Genomic DNA, 24,302 nt, shown 5'->3' with positions numbered 1-24,302 from the left:
TTTTTTTACGAACATTCAATGTTTTAACAGTTTGATCACTAAAGGTCGACCTTTAGTGATTTGAACTGTTAAACATTCAGTGTTTTAATATAGACCTGTGAGGACCAAGTCTGGGATTTTATTGCCCCTGGTTGGTGTGTGGGCTAACTGGTTCAAAGAATCTGTATTGATGAAGTCCAAAAATCTCTGGGCATACATCATAGAGGATGTATCTGTTTCTCGGTTAATTGGGGGGGGGGGGTTGGGAGTTGATGTTCCACAGTAGAATGGTATTTGACTTAATTCATAGGGAGTACATACTAGTTAGGTAGGAGTTATGGACTGAGGAGTAAAATAGAGCTGATCCATAATGTGATAAGAATTGGGTTTTGGCAGGACTGTAGTAAAACAATTTTAAAGATGATAGTTCATAGGTTCATACTAGGCTATCTGCCCTGGGGCAATTATAAGCCTAGCCCGATTTTGTTTGGCTTACGCCACCCCTTGATTTGAGTATACTGTGCCCTTTTTAAGGTTTAGTTTGCTGTGCCTCTGTCTAATAGTGACACGGAAGTAATCCCCAGGACAAACCTACGATCCCCCATCCACTCATCAAGATTCTTCTTGAAGAGATTCAGTGAGGTGCTCTGCCTAACATGAATTGGAATTCTGTTCCAGAGCGAAGGGAGCCTCTGGGTTATGAATCTGTCCCTCCAGCAAGTTCTATTTATTTCAGTGCTGAGGTTCAAGTCCCTCGAGCGTGTGGCTCTAAGGGATTTAGATTTACTGAGGTGGAGCATGTCCATTAATTCTGGATTGGACATAGCTTTATATGTCAGGCATAGATCGCCTCGAAGTAGGTGGTATGCAACTGAGTAGAGCTGGAGTTTTTTTAACCGAGCAGCATATGGCATCTGTTTGAGTCCCTTGATCCTCTTGGTGAGGTACTTTTGGGGTCTTTCTAATTGCTGCAGCTGTCAGGTAAGGTACATCCCAAAAGGGGCATTGTATTCTATGATGGGCCTGATGAGGGATGAATAAAGGGGCACGATTACCTCTCTTGATCTAGATGTGAATCCTTTCATGATGAGGTGGGCTATGTAAAAGGTCTTTCTAACCACTTTGGCAATGTGGTTGTCAAAGGAGAGATTGCTATCAACGTGGGTCCCCAGATCCCTAATTACTTTCTTTGTACTTAATGGGTTACCGCCTATGTGGTAATTTGTGGGCACATTGTTTTTGCCATAGGGTATGACTATACACTTTTTGGCATTTAGCTTTAGACCATGGCTCTGGCACCAGTTATCCATCTCTGTGAGACCTTTTTGAAGGATGTTTGTGTCAGCTTGAGAGTTGATTATGGCACCTAGTTTGCAGTAGTCTGCGAAATTGGTGAGCCACAGTCCTCCCACGTTGGCCTGTACCTCGGAAAAGTATATACCGAACAAGAGCGGTCCCAGGACAGAACCTTGTGGGATGCCACTTGTGACCGGTTTAGAGTCTGACATGGCTCCAGCAACTCTCACTCTGTGGGTTCTGTCTTTGAGCCAGTTTGCAACCCCATGTGTCATTTGTTTTAGGTGTTTCAGAAATAATTGTCATGGCAGCAATGATAGGAGTTTTTTTTAAATAAAACAATGCTGTATTAGAATGCATATAAAGAATACAACAAAATCCACAAATTAGTTATAAATAAACAGTAAAAAGAAAAAATGATGAAAGAAATGAGCACCCATTTGGCTTAAAGTACTACCACAGTAATTCAGATATTGCCCTGTTCCATCTAGAACAGAGACTTAATTTGTTAGACAAGGAACCTTTAATTAGAGTCCTTGTGAAATTCCTGTGTTGAAGAGGCAAATCCTTGCCATAATGACTACTTTTCCTTGATTTGAACTTTTGTGGAGTCACACTTTGTCAATAGTTTAGCAGTCATCAAAGCTTGCATGTCCCTAACCAGCCCCTCTTCAGAGAGCGGGGGTGGTTGCTTTCATTTATGAGTGGTGACTTTTTTTTATTAAACATGATAAAATTAAGTAAATCCTTGGGTGTCCAAGAATCACGCACTTTATTTGAAGTACCCGATAAAAATATACCTGGTGAAAGTAGAACCCAACCAGGCCATACCTTGTCACTTACATAGTTCAGCTGTTGTTTAAATATAGAGAGTTTAGGAGAGTTGCTAAAGATATGTTAATCCTAATCCTGCCAGTACCACACTCCAACAATTTGGGGAAACCCCAGGAAACATCCTGGATTTACAGGAAGGAGTGTAAAATGTTAGAATTGACATTGCAGGCCAAAGAAGTGGAATTTTCAGGAGAGTGCAGCATATCCAGGGACCTTTAGGAAAGCTGTCCATGTTTCAATAGCCACTGATTTATAGTAAATTTTAGAGAGCAGTGAAACAAAGATTTGTGAAAATCCAAACATGCAAAAGGGTTTCCCAACACCCAACTAACATGATCAAATGCTTTCTCAGCATCCAAGCTGGTCAGAAGCAAAGGGGAAGAAGTGAGTTGGGCATCCTCCAGTATCAGTGAAGTCTTTATCAGGTTGCCCTTTGTGGGTCTACTTGGTATAAAACTCATCTGATCTAAATAAATCAGTGAGAAGACAACTCTAGCTAATTATTTAACTTTTTAAGTCCAAAAACAACTTATACTCATGGTTTAAGATAAATATTGGTCTGTAAGAAGTGAGTATGGAGGAATATTTACTTGTCATTATCAAAGCCTCTTTTCATGTTGTTGGTACCTGCCCAGTCTCTAATGCACTATTAGCTACACATTAAAAACTCTCTATGAAAATCTGTTTCCTAAATATAAATTTTGAGTTGCAATTCATTTGTTTTATGTGTTTTTCTCCGCTTCTGTTTTTTAGCAAGAACTGCTTTCAGTTCCTCAAGTATCATGACACTCAACATATGCACCTGTTCCTGGGTTAACCTAAGAAAATGTATCTTAGTAAGAGAATCCTCTTTTGTCCACTTAGTGAAAGACACAGCATTCCTGGTTGAGTAGAGTTGAGAAGAAAACCACAAAGACCTCTAGAATCTTCAGAGGGTCTGTTAAAAGGGAATATGTATCAGGGACTTTTATTTGCAAAACTAACCTCTGGGACATTTGCTGCACATTTTCATTGCTAAGTATTTGGCATTAGGTAGAGTAATTTCTAGTTCCCACATATGAATGTCAGGACCATAGAGCAAATTGTACATTTATTGAGAAATAATGGGTTTTTACCTGTGCCGGAGCCATTTTATGTTTAGATACTTATTCTTTACTACATGAGAGAAGTATGGAATCTTGAGCTGATTACTTATGAAATATTCAGATTTGACTCGCCATAATTAAGTGTTGAATTCATAGAAACAGTATTGAGTCATAATGATTTCATGTATAAAGGTTAAAAAGTTAATCAATTTATAGACAATGTTTAATCTGAATAAAACATCATTATTGTGGTTATACTTTGCTTTATTTTGAAACTTTTTGTATTTAAAGTTTTGTTTCTCAGTGGAGGAATTCCACATTCTTGGAGAAAGTGGGAGTAGCTATATAAATTTCATGCTAAGTAGTTTCCAAATTTTGACCAGATGTCTGGGTAGCACGGTGTCAGAGTAGATAGTATTGTCACCTCACAAGAGGATCTCTGGTTCAATTCTTGGCTGGGGTGCTTTCTATGTGGAGCTGCATGTTGTCCCTATGTTCATGTGGGTTTCCTCCCATGTTCCAAAGACTGCAGTAGGTGGATTGGACACTCTACATTGGCCATGGTTATGAGTGTGTGGTGTGGAAGAATTTCTGTAGCAGGGCAAGACACCCAGTGGTATAAATCTTGGCTCTAGATGATTGTTACACTTGAAGTAATACACCGACCCCACATGCAAAAAGGAGTTCTGGATAGATACCTACTTGTCTGCCATTGTCCATTGGATACTCTGTTGTTTTAAGAACAAGTCTATAGTATGCTTCTCTTGTCCTTAATGTAGTCATCTTAACTTGCCTAGGATGTATGCCTAACACATTTACTTACTTTTTTATATGGTTCTTTTCTGTGTGATATTTTCTGCTCTAAAATATGTCATGCCTTCATTTTCTGACATTGCTGCCCCATCTCGTGTATTATTCAATACATTTTTCTTATTACCTCTCCTCATTTGTATTAACTGTGGTATCCATTTCTTGACAATGCTGCAGAAAGTCTGCATATACATAATTCATTATTCCTCTTTTTTTCACAGTTCTCTGTCCTTCCCCTACCCTGATTTATTTTCATGTGTGTGAGACCTGCAATTGAAATTTGAGATGCCATCTTCAGCTTACATTAGCAGGATCAGTCCTTATTTTATTCTACCTAACTACTTAGTATTCGCTGTGTTTTGTGGGGCAGACAGGACTTTCTGTTCACTGTGTATCCATACTTACTCTTTAAGAACCCATGCCTTTAAAATACCCTTCTTTGCACCCATACTAATGCATACCTCACATTCTTTATGACCAGTAATGGCAAGCTGTTCATTCCAAACCACTGGGTCTAAATAGATGGCATCATCTTCTGAAAAAATATTTCCTTTTCACTAGCTTGTGATAAACCAGTTTCAACATGTCTGCCCTGTACCTCTGAGTTACTATTGTGTAAATGTATTCCCTTTCTGTCTTCCTTTGCAGACTGCCTGGCCAGACTTGATCAGGTTATTGTGCTCTGCTCATACAGTGATATTGACATTTAGAGACTGGGCAAGCAGTACATCAGCAATCGGATTGGAGAATGAACATTCTCCAGCAAGGTGTTAATGTACAAGTAATGCCCTCTGAAAAATCAAGTCCATTGCTACACTGCAGCATATCAAGCTGCCATGGAGCTCAGACTGAGAAAACCTAATGGCCACCATTATTTTATACTGCTAAGCAGCATTTTTGCTGTTTAGCGAGTGTAAAAGAAAAAAAATTAAAATAAAAATGCATGTGTACACATGCACTCATGCGTGTGTGTGTGTGTGTGTGTGTGTGTGTGTGTGTGTGTGTGTGTGTGTGTGTGTGTGTGTGTGTATGTATGTGTTTGTGTCTGTGTCTCTGTGTGTATGAGAGTGATCGATAGTGTTATTTTACACTCGCTAAGCAACTCTAAAAAAATAAAACAGAAAAAGTGTGTGTGTGTCTGCGTGAAGATAGAGCAAATGAGTGATCCCCTGGCAGCAATTAAGAGGTTTGCGTACCTCTCGACCTCTTAGCTCAATGTATCTGGATAAGCCTAAAATAAACAGGAGACAAAAGCTCAAACATATTTTAAATGATTTGTGTTCTAAAGCAGAGGGTGTTGTGTGTGTGAAATGGAGACAGTGATGAGATTGACCACTGGCAGCAGCAGTAAAGAGGTTTGCATACTTCTGGTCCTTTCAGCTGAAGAAATCTGGGCAAAGGCTGAAATACAGAGGGAACAAAAGCTCAAAAATATGAAGGGATTTTAATTATTGCTCTTATAAACTCAACTTGCTTAAATAAAAGGATTTGTTATGAATTTTCTGATGGAAATAAAAGTCTGAAACTCAAATGTATGTCATTATTTAGTAACAACTGGCAACAAACCAAACATTTTAGGAGTAAGAGACCAATAGTACCCACCTACACAAAATTAAATTATTCCTAACCTCCCAAACAACCCCTAAAACAAAGACAAAACATCCTCTCTATAACTTCAATCACTCAATTCAGAAATTCCCTATACTTACTTCTCTCTGAAGATATTCACCTCAATCCCGGTCCTACCTACAACTCCTCTTCCCCCTCCCAGCATGCCCTCTCCCACTCCAACTCAGTTCTAGCCTCTGAAATATGTATATCCAAAACTTCCAAAAAATTAACTATACTCTCTCTCAATATTCAAAGTATGCTCAACAAGGTCACCCTACTTCATTCCTGGATAGCTCAGCAATCTCCTGACATACTCACCCTCTCGAAAACCTGGCTAAAACCTCAGGTATCTGATAAAGAAATTCTACCCCCTGGCTACAGTATAATATAACAAGATAGAATATCAAAAAAAGGGGGTGGGGTAGCCATATTGTACTTTGAACATCTCACCCTATACGCTTTATCAATCTCCCTCCTAACTTCCACTCAGCTGAAATCTTCATAGTTAACTGCAAATTGAATAATCACAAAAGTATAGCCATTGCTTCAATCTACATACCTCCAGGTGACAACATCCCTGCTCTAGAACGCTTCCTAGCCTGGATCTCACATACTATCTTCTATGAAACTATCAGACTGGGTGATGTTATCATTGATTGGTCTTCTTTCTCTTGCAATGCTCAAAAAACTAGAATTAATCTTTATGGCTTCACCCAAATGATCAATACCCCCACTCAATTAAATAGACATGCTAATATAGGTAGCACACTTGATTGGATCCTCTCTTCTAACCCCCAACTCTACCAAAATCCCTCCACTTTATCTGATTCCCTTAGTAGCCATCACCCCACCTCTATACAATGGTACTCCCCCTCTTTCTCCAAATTCCATCACTACAAAGTCTGTCGTAAACTTTCACATTTAAACTCTGACCTTTAATAACACTCTATATTCAATAAACTGGTCTTTCCTTCTTGACATCTCCCTAGAAGAAGCCATTCTAAAATTTAATAGCATCTTCCTAAATATACTAAACTTCATGGCCTCAGTCAGAAAAATCAAAACTAAAACCAACTATGCTCCACTTTTCCCACTAATACTTGTAACCTCATGCACAAAAAAGATATTGCCTGGAGAAATTGGCTAAAAAACAAATTTACTACTAAAAAGTCTTTCTGCTTTTCCTGGTTAGGGGTCTCCACAATGAAACTCTAGTCCACTAATGATTGGCAGTGGATTTTTACGGTGCCGAGTTGCCAGCCCAATGCCCAACCTTCAAAGAAGATATACCCATTCACGCATGCACTTACCTGCATGTCTTTAAGTGTCACTCGACTGCAGGGAGGACATGCAGACTCCACACAGAAGGTGCTCCAGCTGAAAAATATAAGGAACTTCATAATCAAACTAAAAAGCAAGATAACATTGATAAAAAAAAAAGCTTTTACTTGAAACCTCAAGAAAACTTCCACTCTGACCCCAGAAAATTCTGGACTACTATCTCCAAGCTCCCACACCCTGGTAAGCCCTTGCTCCCAACCCTTCCCAGGATAGCTCTGCCCTAGACACTGCTACACTTCTGAATTCCTTTTTCATTGACTCTATACAGAAATTACTCAAAAAAGACACCGATACCCACTTTTCTGCCCCCCAGCCCCCTCAACACTGCATTCTCTCTTAAACCAGTTTCCACAGCCTATATTAGATCTCTTCTCATTAAACTTAAAATGTGCTCCCCATCAGCAGATAACTTTCCTCCTTTTTTCCTTAAGCTAGCAGCAAATAGCATTGCATATCCCATTTCCACACTAATCAACAGATCTATTCAAGAAAGTACTGTGCCTGAAATATGAAAAAAAATGTCATTCCCCTTCATAAAGGTGGTAACTCCACTGACCCCTCTAATTTTAGACCAATCGCTATTCTTTCCCCACCATCAAAGATTATTGAAAAATGCATCCATAGCAGATCCTAGCTCATCCCCTAAAATAAAATCTCCTCACCCCAACCCAACATTACTTCGGTCCTAACCATAGTACTTCTACTGCTCTAATAGGATCATAGGAAGTTACTAAGCTATTAGCCCTGAGGCACTTATAAGCCTAGCCAAGAGTTTAGCCTATGTATAGACAAATCAGCACCCAATCCCTTTGTCCAGCAGGTACATGGGTGGAATCCCAGGGATGTATTTTCTGTTTCCAATCCAGTTATCCAGGTTGCACTTAAAAAGGAGTAAAGATGTACTCTGCTTGATGTGGATAGGTAGTCTATTCCACAGATGGGGGAGTCTCTGGGACACATAATTTGCCCCACCAACAAGTTCTATTGATGTTACAGACCAGGTTGAGACTGCATGTGCAGGTTACTCGAGTGGAGCTTGACTTGCTGATATGCAGCAGTCCCATCAAGGCAGGGTCCGAGATTACCTTGTATCTTTTACACATTCTATCTGTAATTCTAGAGACAACAACACATTAGTATCATGCCTATTCCTTGACCTTTCTAAAGCATTTGATACTGTCTCCCATAATCTACTTCTGCCCAAACTCTCTGATCTTAACTTCTCCACCTTCAATCTCTCCTGATTCTCTGGCTATCTCTTCAATAGATTACAGTCTCTAAGATGCATCCACCCCCTTCCTCCAAGTTCAGACTGGGGTTCCCCAAGGTTCCATCCTTGGTCTCCTTCTATTCAATATTTTCACAGATAATCTTCACCTCTCCTGTCCTAACTCCTCCTTAATTTAATATTCTGATAATTCTACAGTTATTTCTACTGCTGACAATCTCTCTAACCTACTTAACCTTACCCGAGAATCTCTACACTCAGTAGAAAAATGGCTAACATCCAATCAACTCCTCCTTAATCCAAATAAAACCAAACTCCTCCTCTTCCTCCCAAAAACTCTCCAACACCTCAAATCTACCTTTACTGTCTCTTCCCTCAACAACACAACTATCAAAGCTGAACCCCACACTAAACTACTTGGGGTCATTATTGACGACCAACTAAATTTTGATCTTCACATCCAAAACTCCATCAAGAAAACTCATCAGAAACGTGGCCTTCTGCATAGAAGCAAAAAATTCTTGAGAAATTAATCCAAAATCACCCTAGCACAAACCTATCTACTACCAACTCTATTATATGCCACCCCAATCTTTACTAACCTCCAAACAAATCTCCTAAAAAACTCAGTCACCTACAATAAAATAGCCAGATTTGCCGCTAACCAACTCTACAATTCACATCACTGTCTATCACTAAAATATTGCAGTGGCTACAATAGCCCTACCAACTCCTACTGCCTCAACTTACTTTAACTCACTCTGTCATTAACAATCGCCTCTCATGTCCTGCTGTCTCCACTATCATCTCACCTTGCATTCCTAACTATACTCTCTGCAGCCCTGAAAAACACCTACAACAGATCTATAAACCAGATAAAAACATTGGCAAACTTTCAGTTGTCTTTGCTTGGAATAAACTCATCCCCCACTTAAGAGCAATTCCTAATACTGTTAAACACAAACACAATTTATTTCACTCTAGGAAATGCTCCTGCAATGACCGTACTTAATTAACTCTTCTTATTTCCTTCTACTAAACTACCTCATTTTCAGGTAACCTTACTATGACTTCATCAATATGAGTATTTACCAGATAATATTACTGTTACTATGTACTACAAGTAAGGAGAAACTTACTCATCTGTTAGCTTGTAAATTAGAAACTCCAGTTGTACCATGGTTACTCCTGATTGTAAAAAAAAAAAATCTTGTTACCTACTGTGTTACTACTTGCATATGCTTGTTTAACCTCATTATTTATTTATTTATTTATTTGCACTTTAACCTTAATCTGTTATTATCTTGTATATATTTGTGTTAATTTATTTTCTAGTTATACTCTGGAAAGTGTTATACTTTGTAACTTCTTTATATTTTTTGGAGCTTTTCTCCTTGTGTCTCTGCTGAAAAGGGGCACCTGCCAGTCGGAGTAGCCTGGCCAACAAATATCAAATAAATAAATAAATACCTGGATATTTTTTAAAGTGCTAGGTTTTGGATGTAAAATCCTTTCTCCAACACCATTTACATATACTACAGGAAGTTTGAAACCTTAGGCAGAGGAACTATTTTACATCAAAATATATTAAAAATAATATAATAATAAATAAGTAAAACACAACAATTTTACAGACACCCCATTCTCTAAGCACAATAATGCCCTCCAGGGTATGTGTTATGGTGTAAATAATGCCCTTCCAGGGGTGTAGAGGTCTGACACTGCCCCTGGTTGTGCATTATTTCTGGACCTTATTTTTTTTCCAGTTTTTCTGTGAAAGTGCCTTTGAGTGGTTTTATGTTTTCTTTGGTTGTTTCTACCACTAGTCAGCTGGAGCATTTGTTCTTTTTAATAACACAAACCCTGTTGGGCATTATTGCATACTTAATTGCACTTCTTCAGAGTACACAGTATCAAAAATAACTAGTGTGATTGGGAAAGACTGCACATCATAGATGCATTTCATCTCCAGCGTTATTTGCACTGGGAGCTTTGAGTTTATCAAGTCTTATGCTACACCTGATACCCTTATCCCTTTCATACTAGGCTTTGAATTCACAGGCTAAGTGAATGACATCTCTTGCTTTGTCACATTCAGTCAGTTTCCCTTATTTCCATCCCTCACCAAATGTCTCTTAGGTGGATTCAGATCTTGGTGTTAAATTCAGTCTTTGCAGGTAAGAGACTTGCACCTCTCCTGATTTAGTGTTTGGGTTTTAAGAAATTGTACTATCTTCGTAATGCATACTTATGTTTAAACTGTTTTTCTAAAAGAGAAGGCAAGTACTAACCTACAAGTGTATTTATTCCCTTTCATAAACAGTAGATAACTCATGCAGGGGTACTAATTTTTTTCTTTTTTGTAATATTTTTGACTTGTTTGCTTATTGTATAAATGTCATACAGTTGCCTGTCTGCAGGGTAAAGCACAAACAACCCAGGCTTTGTCAGATTCACTCCATTGTATTATCACTGTCAAGTATACTTCATTATAAAACAAAGATTACTTACCCTTGCTTGTAAATTAATTCAGAGTATTGGACAGGAGTTGTTTTGTTCATTATTTTATTGGAGTTGAACATGAACTTCATCTACTCTGTCAAGGAGTAATCCCTCCCCACTCTGTGACACGTCACACAGCAGTGTTTCCTTGATGCCTTTTTAATGCAGCCTGTCCCTCGCCACTCTGACACATCACACAGCCAGGGTTTCCTTGCTGCCTTTTTAATATAGCCTGCCCCCCCACACACTGTGACATGTCACACAGCCAGTGTTTCCTTGCTGCCTTTTTAATACAGCCTGTCCCTCCCCATGCTGTGATGTCACACAGCCAGTGTTGCCTTGCTGCCTTTTTAATACAGCCTGTCCCTCCCCATGCTGTGATGTCACACAGCCAGTGTTGCCTTGCTGCCTTTTTAATACAGCCTGTCCCTCCCCATGCTGTGATGTCACACAGCCAGTGTTGCCTTGCTGCCTTTTTAATACAGCCTGTCCCTCCCCATGCTGTGATGTCACACAGCCAGTGTTGCCTTGCTGCCTTTTTAATACAGCCTGTCCCTCCCCATGCTGTGATGTCACACAGCCAGTGTTTTCTTGCTGCCTTTTTAATACAGCCTGTCGCTCCCCATGCTGTGATGTCACACAGCCAGTGTTTTCTTGCTGCCTTTTTAATACAGCCTGTCTCTCCCCATGCTGTGATGTCACACAGCCAGTGTTGCCTTGCTGGCTTTTTAATACAAACTGTATAATCTGCTTCTTCTACATTTGTTTTTCATGACAGATAACCATTTATTTCTAAGAAGGTATATAGTACTGTTGATACTGATAAAAACAGTATACGACAAATTTAATTCCTAGTTTTTTCTATTTATATATTGTAATTTTAGCCACACTTTTGTTTTAGACCTGCTTGTGTTGTGTGAGGTATGCATGCTAATCTTGTTCTATTCACCCATAACTTTCAACAATGTGTAACAGTTGCCTTTTGTTTGACTTTCCTCATCAGTAAGGATTATCTGTGTGAACATGATATCAAATGCTAATGAAAAGAGATTCAAAGATTCTTTCCCTCCTTTTGACCCTGTTTAGTCTTACATCAGATTATTAAAATGCTACTTATTTTACTGTAATGGTGCACTAAATTGCAAAACATTTTGTCAGACATATTTATAGCTTCACTGATACAGATATTCCAGCACACTGGACATACCATCACTGGTACAGATACTCCAACACATTGGACATATCATCACTGGTACAGATACTCCAACACACTGGACATATCATCAATGGTACAGATACTCCAGCACACAGGACATACCATCACTGGTACAGATATTCCAACACACTGGGCATCCCATCACTGGTTCAGATACTCCAACACACTGGATATACCATCACTGGTACAGATACTCCAGCACATAGGACATACCATCACAGGTACAGATACTCCAACATACTGAACGTGTTATCTCTAGTACAGGTACTCCAACACACTGGATATACCATCACCAGTGCAGATACTCCAACACACTGGACATACCATCATTGATACAGATACTCCAGCACATGGGACATACCATCACAGGTACAGATACTCCAACATTCTGGACATATCATCACTGGTACAGATACTCCAACACACTGGACATACCATCACCGGTACAGGTACTCCCAACACACTGGACATACCATCATCAGTACAGATACTCCAACACACTAGACATATCATCACTGGTACAGATACTCCAATATGCTGGACATACTATCTCTGGTACAGATAATCCAACATACTGGATGTACTATCTCTAGCACAGATACTCCAGCACATGGGGCATACCATCACAGTTGAAGATACTCCAACATACTGAACATAGCATCACCTGTACAGATACTCCATCACACTGAACATGACATCACTGGTACAATATACTATAACCTGCACAGATACTCCAACCTTCTTACCCACCGGACATTATTATGTAGCATTGTCTCTCCAATGTAAATTATTAGTGAAAAGTGGAAAAAGACTCATCACTGTTTCTGCTACTAATATCCCTACCTCCATGCCAGTCTCTCCTTAAAGCGTATCTTCAGGTTATGCCACTAGTAGGGCACCCCGACTAGTTCCCATGTGCAGTCATTTTGTGTCATATAAAAAAATGAACACTATGAAGGCAAAAGAAACCTAGTCCTTAATAGTGTGGTGCTTTCATTCAGATTACATGAACCACTGAGGTAGTTCAGTGGTTCATGTGGTCTGAGCAAAAGTACTAAACTGTTAAAGGTGACTTTTTCCTTTAAAGTATTTTGTTTTTTAGTTGTTTTCACTACACGTTTAACCTTGGAAGGAGGTGTGATTTTTGTTAATGTGTAACATATCCTCTTATACTCACCGTAAGGCCTAAGGATCACATATGCTTTCAGACAATAGAAGACTGAAGAGAGGACTAGTACCTTCAGATATGGAGAGGAAACATCCCTTAGTTCCTCTGGGATAACTAGCATTCAGCTTTTCCTGTTATTAAAGGAAAGTAGGTTCCATTTAAAATTTAACAAAGTAAGCTTCTAGTTTGTCTGTAAACTCTCCTCTTATTTCCTTAACCAGACATTTTGATGCTTTGAAAAATATTATCTTTAAGAACCTAAGTGTGATTCAAAAATGTTTCACAGTTTTGGGAAATTTATAAAGTATACGACAATGAGATATAATTCCCCAACTGTTTTTAGTACATCTTTTGATGTGGATTAGGATGTGAAAGTTTTTGATGCTTTCACTGAAAAAAAATCATTCTGTGGAAAGTTTAGAGGTTTGAACCTTATTTTATAATTGCATATACTCATTTATCTGAGTAATGTGATTCTACAGATGACATCTATGCTGCGATTGTCTTTGGAGGATAAGATTGAGTTTTAAGTATGTGGCATTTAGGGTTATGTCAGGAGATGGATGTGCTCAAAGGGCAGCGCTATTTAGATAAAATGACTTCCCAAGTCATTAACCTTTTATTTTAGCCAGATGTCTCTAGCTAATGCCAATGTCACAAAGATGAATGAAAAAGGAAATGTGTGAGTAATTTAAGTATGGTACATAAGGAATGGCATTTTTGGCCTGACCATATGGTAGGGGGTTCATTTTCTTTACTAGGCAAGGACAGGGACAGACTTGTTCCTCTTGGTGATATCCTACCTTGGGTAAGTTCTGTGAAAGGGTAGATTCTCAGGCTACATTTGTTTGCCATGTTGGATTCCCCCCTTCCTCTTCTGAAAAAAAAAGGACCCACACTGTGAGTCATTAGGTAATCTTAGGTCCTCCCTTTACAAACATTGCTTCCAGAGATAAACATTCTGAACCAAGTAAAGTTAATATCAATAAAAATACTGGTGATTGAATATAAGCTAATAATATGTGATAAACGTTCTGATATTTTCCTTCTCCAGTTGTAGATACAGAAAGTCCTCCACTGAAACGGAGTTTAAGTGAAAAGAATTCTTACTCTATCTCAAGCAGATGACCAGGATGGGACCCCTTTTGAGGGAAATAAGATTCTGTGATGGTCTTTTCCTCTTTTCAAAGTGGCAGGTGGGGGGGCACATTTTCAAAGCCCCCTTTCCTTCAGAAGGGATTCCACCCTAATCACCAGGTTGAAATCCTTGCAGAATCCGTTTTAGGATTATTTCCCATGTTTTTTCTTTTTTTTTTTTGTGCTGACAACAGGATAATTGAGGCTTGTGTTAGATCTCCCCTGTTTTAAGCAATTCTCAGAAAGCCTTCAGTCTTTTTGTTTTTACCCGAGTTTTCAAAGAGAAGAAGGATTTCCTAAAGAATCTTAATGATCTGAAAAGGAATTTTCTTGCTATAAGGAGGTTGGCATAATGCTTAAGGTGTTTAAGGTGTTTATGTTAAAGACACAACACACTGGATTCTGTAAAAGACCTCAGAAAACATGGGACACCTCCAGCCTTGAAAAGATCAGCAGGATGATGATCAGTAGGTTCAGAAACCCATATTTTGACCCAGAAACTGAAGCAAGAAGGCAAAGCATAGTTATCATATTTGCACTTGACTACAAAGAGATGTGAAAAATTATAAAAGAGAATTGGGTCATAATAGACAGTAACAAATAACTAAACTGCTGGAACCAGGTTCACAGTTTATTTTCAAAAGATGTAGGAGTATAAGGGACTTTTTAATTTAAAGATCCTAAAACAAACCAGGTAGCAAACGGTACTTGTTGATGTGAAGCTCCGAACTGCAGCCTTTGCAGATATATGAGCGATTGCATTACTTCACTTGTACCACCTCAGGGTGAAAATACTATAGTAAGGACAAAAGCAGCTGTAATAGTGAAATGGTTGAATATATGGATTAGTGCACACTTTGCAAATGCTTCAACATTGCCAAAACATTCAGTAAGATCCAGAAACGTATATCCTAACACGTTTCAGGCATTCACAGTGATAAGGAATGTGCTAGCCAAGCATAGCATGTAAAAAAAACTGGCTACAGTTCCAACAAGTTTCATATAGTTGACAAGGTTTGGCCTATCCCCTGGATGGAACAAGAATGCTCTATGTGAGGAAAAAAAAAGCTGGAGTGGCAGATTCGTCTGAATGTGTGTAATAAACCTGGACTCACCATTAGTTGTTCCATAAAAAGTCTACTGAAATTGATGGAGCTTAAGTATTATCTGTACTATTAGCTGTGACTCTGGATCTTTCACACTAATCAACATCACAAAAATACAATATTATACCACCCTCTGGTTATAACTCAAGTTTCCATCACCAACCATTTTCTGCCAAATAAACAAGTTCATTTCTATCCACACCACCACCAGAGCTTTATCTCAGGCTGCCAAAAGATGCATTTTCTTTTCACTGACAGACAACCAAGGAAAGTACTCTGCTATCAAGTGATTGACAGAAGATGAACTAAGCCATGCATCCCATGTCAGTTTTACCTCGGCCAAGGATTTTCTCCATTTCTACTAGCAGACCATTCCATTCCATTTCAGTTCCTGTACAGGATTAATCTTGAATTTTTTTTCTTTTTGTTTCTGCAAAACCATTACCTCCTTATTGAGTAATGGTGTACAAAACCATTACCTCATTACAGTTGTGACAGTTATTCTGGAGTACACTAAACTGAGTACCACTATCATATGCATCCTCAGCAGAATTTGATCTTCAAAATACTTGGAACATTTAGCTACAAACAAGGATCTGATGAAGCTCATCTAGCAGATGAGTGAAAGCACTTCAACTTTCAGGGCTTATTAACCACTGTTGCTTTAAGACAAGGCTGGCACAGCTTATTTTTTTTTTAACAAAATCCCAATAAACGTGTGCTGTACTATTGATGGTAAGTTGTCATTCTCTCCTTCATTCTTGCTGGATGGGGTTCTGAGCCGATCTTCGGCTCTGACTCGGCCTATACTATAGCTCGAGAACTATTTTGACCGGTTTGAGGCAGCCCTATATCCCACAATACCATGCGCTAACTCCCCAGATCTCGTTTGCCGCTTCGCTGCGAGGTAGTCTGTTTTTACCGGCTCTGGTCAGTAAGTGCTTTTTTCATATATATATTTTCAGTCTCAGTAGTTTTTTTCCAGTTACTCACCCTTCTTTAGGTCCCTTCTAACTGCCTTCCCCTTTCAGTAGCCCTTTTTCCCCTTCTTTAGTTAGTTTTTTTTATATTGGGCCTACGGGCTTTTCCTTAGTTTTCCCCCACCCCTTTCAGAGTGTGTGTGTGTGGGGGGGTTTTTAGTCAGTTCCCTTTAACTTAAATAAGTGTGTGTGTTCCTTTTCATTTTTTGTCAGGATGTCAAAGGACCCTAAAGTTTCGGGATTCAAGAAGTGTGACTCGTGCTGTCAGAAAATGTCTCTGACAGACAGTCACACTTCTTGTGTCTATTGCTTGGGGCCTTTACACCTGCAGGACTCTTGTTCCATTTGTCATGGATTTAGTTCAAGAGTCCTGCAGGAAAGGCGTAAGAAGCTCATCCTAAGGGGCTTGTTAAAGCCCGATGACTCCCGTCCAAGTCTGGCTCGGGGAAGTAGTCAAAAACTGCCAAATCCTCGGCTCCAGCTTCTGAGCCGAGGGCTGGCATTATCGAGACAGCTCTGACCTCTGTTCCGTCTGGCTCCAAGGCGAGCAAAGTGGTTTCCACTCCGAAACCATCATCAGAGCTGACCCCAGCGCGCAAGCGCTCTAGGTCCCCTTCGCTAGAGTCCGTCAGATAGGCTCCGAGGTCCCCTCTCCTATCGGAGTGGAGTCATAGGACTCATTCATCGAGGTCATCCAGGCTCTCCGACCACGACATCGAGAGGGTGGTCAGTAGACTCATAAAATCTCAGGCACTGGCCCAAATGCCCATCTCACCAGACTGTGGCTCCTTCGATACAGCTATCCATTCCTCCTCCGACTCATCTCTCGAGTTTGGAGCCAGAGTTTGTCAGAACCGTGACCTTGCCTACGTCGGAGCCGATACTTCCTCCTTTGGCTCCGGTGTCGTCAGCTCCGACCTCTTCCTTGGTTCCGTCCGTGGGGAGGTCCAGGCACAGAGACTCCATTGTCGGCTCCAAGGGGGCGAGTGGCATCGGACCCTTGTCCGACCCCGCTCTCCCTCTCAGAGCTTCGGCTCTGGTTAGTTCGGCCTTGAGATCATTCTCGGAGCCTTCTCTGTCAGTTCCGGGGGCGGTTCCGTCTCTTCGGAGCCGGGGCTACCTTTGGTATCTGATAGGGGAGCCTTCGAGGTGATGAGGAGTGTGCTGGACCCAGTGTCCACTCCAAGGTTAAGTTCTGTGGCTCCTCTCTCTGTAGTGCCTGTTACGGTCTCTGGCCATCCTCCTACACCCGACAGCAGAGATCCGAAGCATAGCGTACCCACCTTGGGTGTCTCCTCCTCTTCCAAGGGCTCCCCTGAAGTTTCAGGGGAACCCCCTAGGAAAAGAAAGTGCAAGAGGAAGCACATAGACTCCCCCGAGTCTGTCACATCGGACACCGACTTGGATGAGTCGGAAGGTTCACCCAGATCCCCCTCTGAGTATGTCTCCTTTTCAGACATCCTGGAGATCCTAAGACAGAGGGGAAATTGGTCCACTCTCAAACCTTCCGAGGACGAGTCGGTTTACCTTGACGCCTTTGGATCTTGCCCTTCCACCTCCTGGGTGTCTCCCCCTTTTGACCCACTAATGGAGGTAGTGGCTAGAAAGGTGTGGGCAGCTCCTGATTCAATGGAACCTACCCCTAGGAGGCCTTCTAAATTTATTTCTGCACCAGATGACAAATCCTTTCTCACCAAAGGTGTTTCAGTTGATGCTATGGTGGTAGCAGCAGCCACTAAGAAGGAATTGGCTGATCCTTCTGTATCTGTTCATCCTCCTAATAAAAAGTCCAGGACCATGGACAGGTACGGCAAGCGGACCTTTGCTTCAGTGACCTTTTCTATGCGATCGCTGAACTATTTGTCATTTCACCCACCTTCAGAGAGACTTGCTCAAAGAGCTGGGTGAAAAGGTACAGGATCCTTCTGCTGTGGGGTTTAAGGACAAAATAAGCTCTCAGCTGGCTACCCTGAACTCCATTGTTAACTCCTCCATGCGGCTTATCTCTTATGCAGCCGATGGAGCAAGTAGGGTCACTGGTACAGGCGTTGTGTTGAGATGTCATGCTTGGATGCGACTCTGTAACTTTGCCGATCCCTTCAAGGTGTCCTTCACCAACACCCCCTTTGACGGTTCAGAATTGTTCGGACCTCAGGTGAAGAATACCCTCACCAGATGCGAGCAAGATGGTAAGACTCTCTCTGCCATGGGAGTCCATTTTTCCACGCCTTGTAGACTTTATCCTAAGGGACAGAGGGGTGGAAAGATGTGGTTCTGCAAACCACAGGGAGTCACGTCTGCCGCATGTGGTGAATTTCCCCCTAGAGGCAGAGGGGGGAATAATAACAGACGCTGCCCCAGGGGCAGAGGGGGTCCACAGAACCAGGGTTCCAGGGAATCTTTCCCTGACCAACCCTTTCAGCATCCCTGAGAAGCTGCCTGACTGTCCACCTTCGGAGGCAGTCGGGGGAAGATTATCTCTGTACCTGGAAGCCTGGCAATCCCTCTCCCAAGACACATGGGTACAGAAGATCATATCAGAGGGTTACAAAATCCCTTTCACTTTCCCTCCAGTACAACAGCCAAAACCCCGACCAGACGTACCACCCGCACAAAGGGGTCAGGCTCAGCTAGAAATAAAAAAGCTGTTAGAAAAAAAGAGTCATCCTGGCAGTCCCAGCAGATCAGCTAGGATCCGGAATCTACTCCAGATTCTTTTTGGTACCAAAAAAGACAAGAGAATGGAGACCCATTTTGGACCTTAGCAGGTTAAACAACTCTGTACTAAAGACAAAATTTCGGATGGTAACACTGCAGTCCATTCTACCCTTTTTGGGCAGAGACAACTGGATGTGCTCGTTAGACCTCCAGGATGTGTACTACCATATAAAAATACACAGGCGCTCCAGGAGGTTTCTCCACTTCTGGCTGGGAGTCGGTCATTTTCAATTCAGGGCCCTGCCCTTTGGTCTCACCACAGCCCCCTGGGTGTTCAAATGTTTGGCAGTGGTCACAGCTCACCTGAGATGGAAAGGATTCCAGGTGTTTCCATACTTAGACGACTGGCTCATTTCCGCTACCACCAAACAGGATCTCATAATGGCCAGGGATTACACTATTCAACTTTGCAACAGTCTGGGTATTTCTATAAATTTTGCAAAGTCCTCCTTGTCGCCTTGTCAATGTATAAACTTTATAGGTGCCGTATTAAACACCACAGAAATGTCTGCAACATTACCACCTCAGAGAGTGACAGACATAAGGCGGAATGTTCAGCTCCTGTTTTAGCCCGACAGAGTCCAAGTCAAGCTAGTATTGAAAGTGTTTGGGCCTCATGGCGGCGGTGATTCTTCTACTTCCATTAACCTGCTTCCACATGAGGCTCCTTCAGTGGATGCTGTTTTCTCAGTGGTCCTTTCAACAGCTACCAATGACCCACAACATTTTGATAACCCCATCTTGCAAGAAACATCTCTCCTGGTGGATGGTTTTCCCCTCAGCTTTTTCAGGGCAGACCCTTTGTCCCCCCCCCCCTCCAGTTGCCACTGTCACAACGGATGCCTCCCTGATCGGTTGGGGGGGGCATTATCAGGGCAGGACGGTCCAGGGTACTTGGCAACAGTCAGAATGCCACCTGCACATAAATGTCCTGGAGATGAGGGCGGTGCTTTTGATGTTGCAAAGCCCTTCAGAGCTCTCTTCCCATGGGGACTATAGCAATTCAAACGGACAATATGTCTGTGGTGTGGTACATAAGCAAGCAGGGCGGAACAAAGTCCTACCCCCGCTGTCAAGAAGCACTCAGACTTTGGCAATGGGTGATTTCATCTCAACGGTTTCTGATAGCAATGCACATCCCCAGGAAGTCCAATGTCATAGCAGACAGATTGAGCAGAACTATCCTCATGCCTCACGAGTGGTCTCTAAATCAAGCGGTAGCAGACGGAATTTTTCGGAAGTGGGGTCAGCCTTGCTGCGACCTTTTCGCAACTCCCCAAAACAGCAAGTGCCTTGACTTCTTCACACTTTTTCCTCTACCAGGCCAACCCCTCAAAGACACTCTTGTTCATGTTTGGCCCCGGGGTCTTCTTTATGCCTTTCCTCCTTTTCCATTGATCCCACAATTAATTCAGAAAGCAACCGCATTGAGATGCAAAATGATCCTCATTGCCCCGTTTTGGCCTTGACAAGTTTGGTTCCCGTTCCTGCACAAATACCTACTGGAACAGCCTTGGCATCTGGAACCTTTTCCGGATCTGTTGACCCACCTCACGGGCAAGCTGCATCAGTCTCTACATTCCATCAACCTCACAGCTTGGTTGCTCCACTTCCAGCCATAGCCAGGCTTCCCCTTATTTCTCCTCCTGTTCGTGATATAATTCTGGCTTCCCATAAGTCCAATACTAGGAAGACTTATGCGAGTAAATGGAAGCATTTTTCACACTGGAGACAAACTAGATCCTTAGATCCTTCCCATGCACCCATTCATGAGGTTCTAGACTTTCTGGCGGAGCTTTTTCATTCAGGGTCATCATCGGCCACTATCAGGGTACAATTAACGGCTATTGCTAATTTTCATGTTGGACACTCAGAAGCAAATATTATGTCCCACAAACTCTGTAAAGCCTTTCTCAAGGGCATCATTTTGCTCAGCCCTCCAGTCAAAGATCCACCCCCACAATGAGATTTGAATTTAGTTCTAACCTCACTAATTCTGCCCCTTTTGATCCTGCAGCTTCTTGCTCCCTCAAACTTCTTTCTTGGAAAACGCTGTTTTTAGTAGCTATAACATCTGCCAGAAGGGTATCCGAACTTCAAGCCTTGTCTGTCCATTCTCCTTATTTGGTTTTTCATAAAGATAGGGTAACTCTCAGAACAAACCCTTCCTTCCTACCAAAAGTGTTATCAAAAGCAAATCTAAACCACTCCATTGATTTGCCTGTCTTTTTCCCAGACTATACCAACAGGGCTGAACAAAAATTACATTCATTAGATGTTCATCGCCAATTACGGTATTACCTAGACAGGACAAAACAATTCAGAAAGTCAGACCATCTCTTTCTCTCTTATGCTGCAGGCAAGAAAGGGCTTCTGGAATTGAAGGTTACTCTTTCCAGATGGCTGACATCTGTTATTACCTCGGTCTATGAGATGAGACACAGGCAACTTCCCTCTAGGCCTAAGGCTCATTCAACCAGGGCACTATCAACTTCAACGGTGTTTCAAGCAAGGTTACCACTGGATGCCATTTCTGCAGCAGCTACATGGGCATCCAAACATACCTTTATTGCCCATTACAAGCTTGATTTAGCCTCCAGAAATAGAGCTGATTTTGGTTCCACTGTACTCAGGAGTCTGTTCCATTGAGCCACCCAGGACTAAGATGCTAGGGACGCTGTCCCATCCAGCAAGAATGAAAGTGAGAATGACAACTTAACATTAAGAAGTTATGTCTTACCATAACATTCCATGTTAGTTGTCTTCTTCTCACCTTCTTTCTTGCGTCCCTCCCTCCTGCCCCCTAGCCTGTATAGACTCGAGGTTCTGAGTCCTTCCATTTCTGGAGATACAATATGTTGCATCTTTTACCTTGTATCCTTAGTGTTACCAGCAGGTAATCTGTACTCGTAAAAGAGGATTATAATATTATTATTATAATATTATTTATACTATGTCTTAGCTTCCAAACGAGATCTGGGGAGTTAGCGCATGGTATTGTGGGATATAGGGCTGCCTCGAGCCGGTAAAAATAGCTCTTGAGCTATAGTATAGGCCGAGTCAGAGCTGAGGATGGGCTCCGAACCCCATCCAGCAAGAAAGAAGGCGAGAAGAAGACAACTAACATGGAACGTTATGGTAAGACATAACTTCTTATTAGGTCCTAATCAGTCAGTATTTATGAGTTTTGCTACTTTTTATGTTTTTAATTACAGGAAGCCCTGTAAAAGTACAGGAAGCCCTGTAAAAGTGGGCTCTGACCAATGTTTAATGGAAGATTAGAATATAGTTGGTAACTCTATTAGCCTGCAAGAATGTGTTTTAATGAAATAACAAGAGGCAAATACAAACACAGAGGCACACAAAGGATCTGAATCCACCCACTTGACCCTCGACCCATACAATAAAGTTTAAAGAAACATTTATATTTTTATAGCACTTTCTGTAATGAGTGAAGTCTTGAATATACAACAGTTATAAAAGGTAGACCTTTTTACCGCTGGAATGGTACACAAAATGCTATTGCTTGTGGATTGATTGAAAAAGCAGGGTTATTATTTTTTGTATTTACTTGAAAATAAATTACAAAGTTAGATATAGACCAGTGTAGAACAAAAGAGGTAGGAACACAGCTGTGTTGAGAAAAGACCCACTAAACTGGAAGGATTCTGAAAACATTATGCAAATTAGTGGTAAGGAAGCACAAGTAATCTGAGAGCTCCAGTTATAGCCAGTTGAAAGGCTAGTTCTGAAAACCATACTGGGCTGATGGGGTGTATTTGCCTGAGACATTGGAGAAGGTGGGGTCATTGGGCATAGCTGAGTGGAATAGCATTAGTTGTTTTTTGGGGAGGGGTTTAGTATCATCTGGTGATTGTTTAGCCAGTTCTCTATCTCAGTGAAGGATATCTGGGCTTTACTTTGTAGAAGATGGATGTTGGGTGCCGAGCAGCTTAGGGTCGTATCGTCAGCGTATTGGACAATATCAGCTTTTGTGGTTGCTAGGTGGAGTTTGTTTGGAAATATGTTAAAGAGAAGGGGGCCTAGGATTGAGCCTTATGGTATGCCATATGTGACTGAAAGAGGGAGGAGAGGGAGTTGATCCATTTAACAGACTGTGAGCAGTTGCTTAGGTGACTACTGAATCAGTGCAGGGTAGGGTTATCAAGGTTGAGTATAGGCATAGCTGTAAAAGAAGTCCAAATCTATGTTTGCCTTCTGGTATATATATTTTATAACCACTAATACTGGAAGTTTTACCATCCCATTTAAAATTGTCAGTGGTTTACTGGCAAGACCTAATGAATTTGGAAAGAAATGGCATATGGTAAATATCTTAAAATGTGTATTTTATTTACTACCTTTGCCTGCATTTGTTTGTTGAAGTGGTTGTGTTTATCCTGCATGGTTCTAATTACAAGTTTAGTATATACTTCCATCAACCTACTAGTCCTTAGAATCATATTAATTTCTAAGTAGGGGTGCTGTATAATGACTGAAAAGGAAAAGGTCTCTGGTGAATTCATTGATGGTAAAGCCATAGAAAGATTACTGTTCTTTTGAGATTCATTTGTATCCACAGACATGTTCTACTATTTCTGTAGTGGAGATTATTGGACTGATGTGCATTAAAGGCTCCTTCAACTGCATAACACATTCATTTGCATACTAGGTACTAGGCCATTAGATACATTTCTAAGTCTTTTGGGTAAATGTGACATTGATTGTGTTAATAAGAAAGACAATGGTTGACTTTTAATGCTCCTTTCATAAACAACAAAGAGGATGGGGTATCATTGTCTCATTCCACAAGTAAGCCTTATCCTGGATGGAAGGATATGGTTGGAATAAATTTGTGCCAAAGGGTTAATGCAATGCATCTGACTTCATTGAATACATTTTAATTGGAATCCATTTCTGTGTGTAGATGACCAAATAAAGTCACATTATGTACTGTTAAAATTGAAGCTGGTAATTAAAACTGCCATGGGACAGATTGTTTCATCATAGACATCCTGTATGTACTCATCCATAATTTAATTAACTCAGGGCCTCCTGGACATCCCTTCATGAAACCAAAATGGTTATTAGCCACTAGCTAGGAGATTGCCTTTTCCAGTCTGCCCACTGACATTTTGAATAGGTCTTAAGTTATGTTTGTAAGAGTGAAAAAGATGCTGGGTTGGTGATAGCCTTACTGGGGTTTTGGGCCATAATGACTCTGGTTGTAGTATTAGCAGGAAAGTATCTAATTTCACTAGTTGGGCTAAGAAATAGCAATAGCAATGGCA

At 41.1% G+C, this 24,302-nt stretch overlaps 1 protein-coding gene across 1 annotated transcript in view; it reads left to right on the top strand.

The window, feature by feature from the left end:
- LOC122800356 (guanylate-binding protein 1-like) overlaps positions 1-22,238 on the top strand; it is a 697,264-nt gene extending 675,026 nt beyond the window's left edge. The window contains exon 9 of the mRNA XM_044069806.1: positions 22,227-22,238. Within this exon, the coding sequence (XP_043925741.1) occupies positions 22,227-22,238 (12 nt within the window). The remainder of the gene's footprint in view (positions 1-22,226) is intronic.
- Positions 22,239-24,302: the final 2,064 nt, after the last annotated feature.

Source organism: Protopterus annectens, chromosome 4.part0 (genome assembly GCF_019279795.1).
Source record: "Protopterus annectens isolate FY-2018-M chromosome 4.part0, PAN1.0, whole genome shotgun sequence".
NCBI lineage: Eukaryota > Metazoa > Chordata > Ceratodontiformes > Protopteridae > Protopterus > Protopterus annectens.
This window is presented reverse-complemented; position numbering and strand designations above follow the sequence as displayed.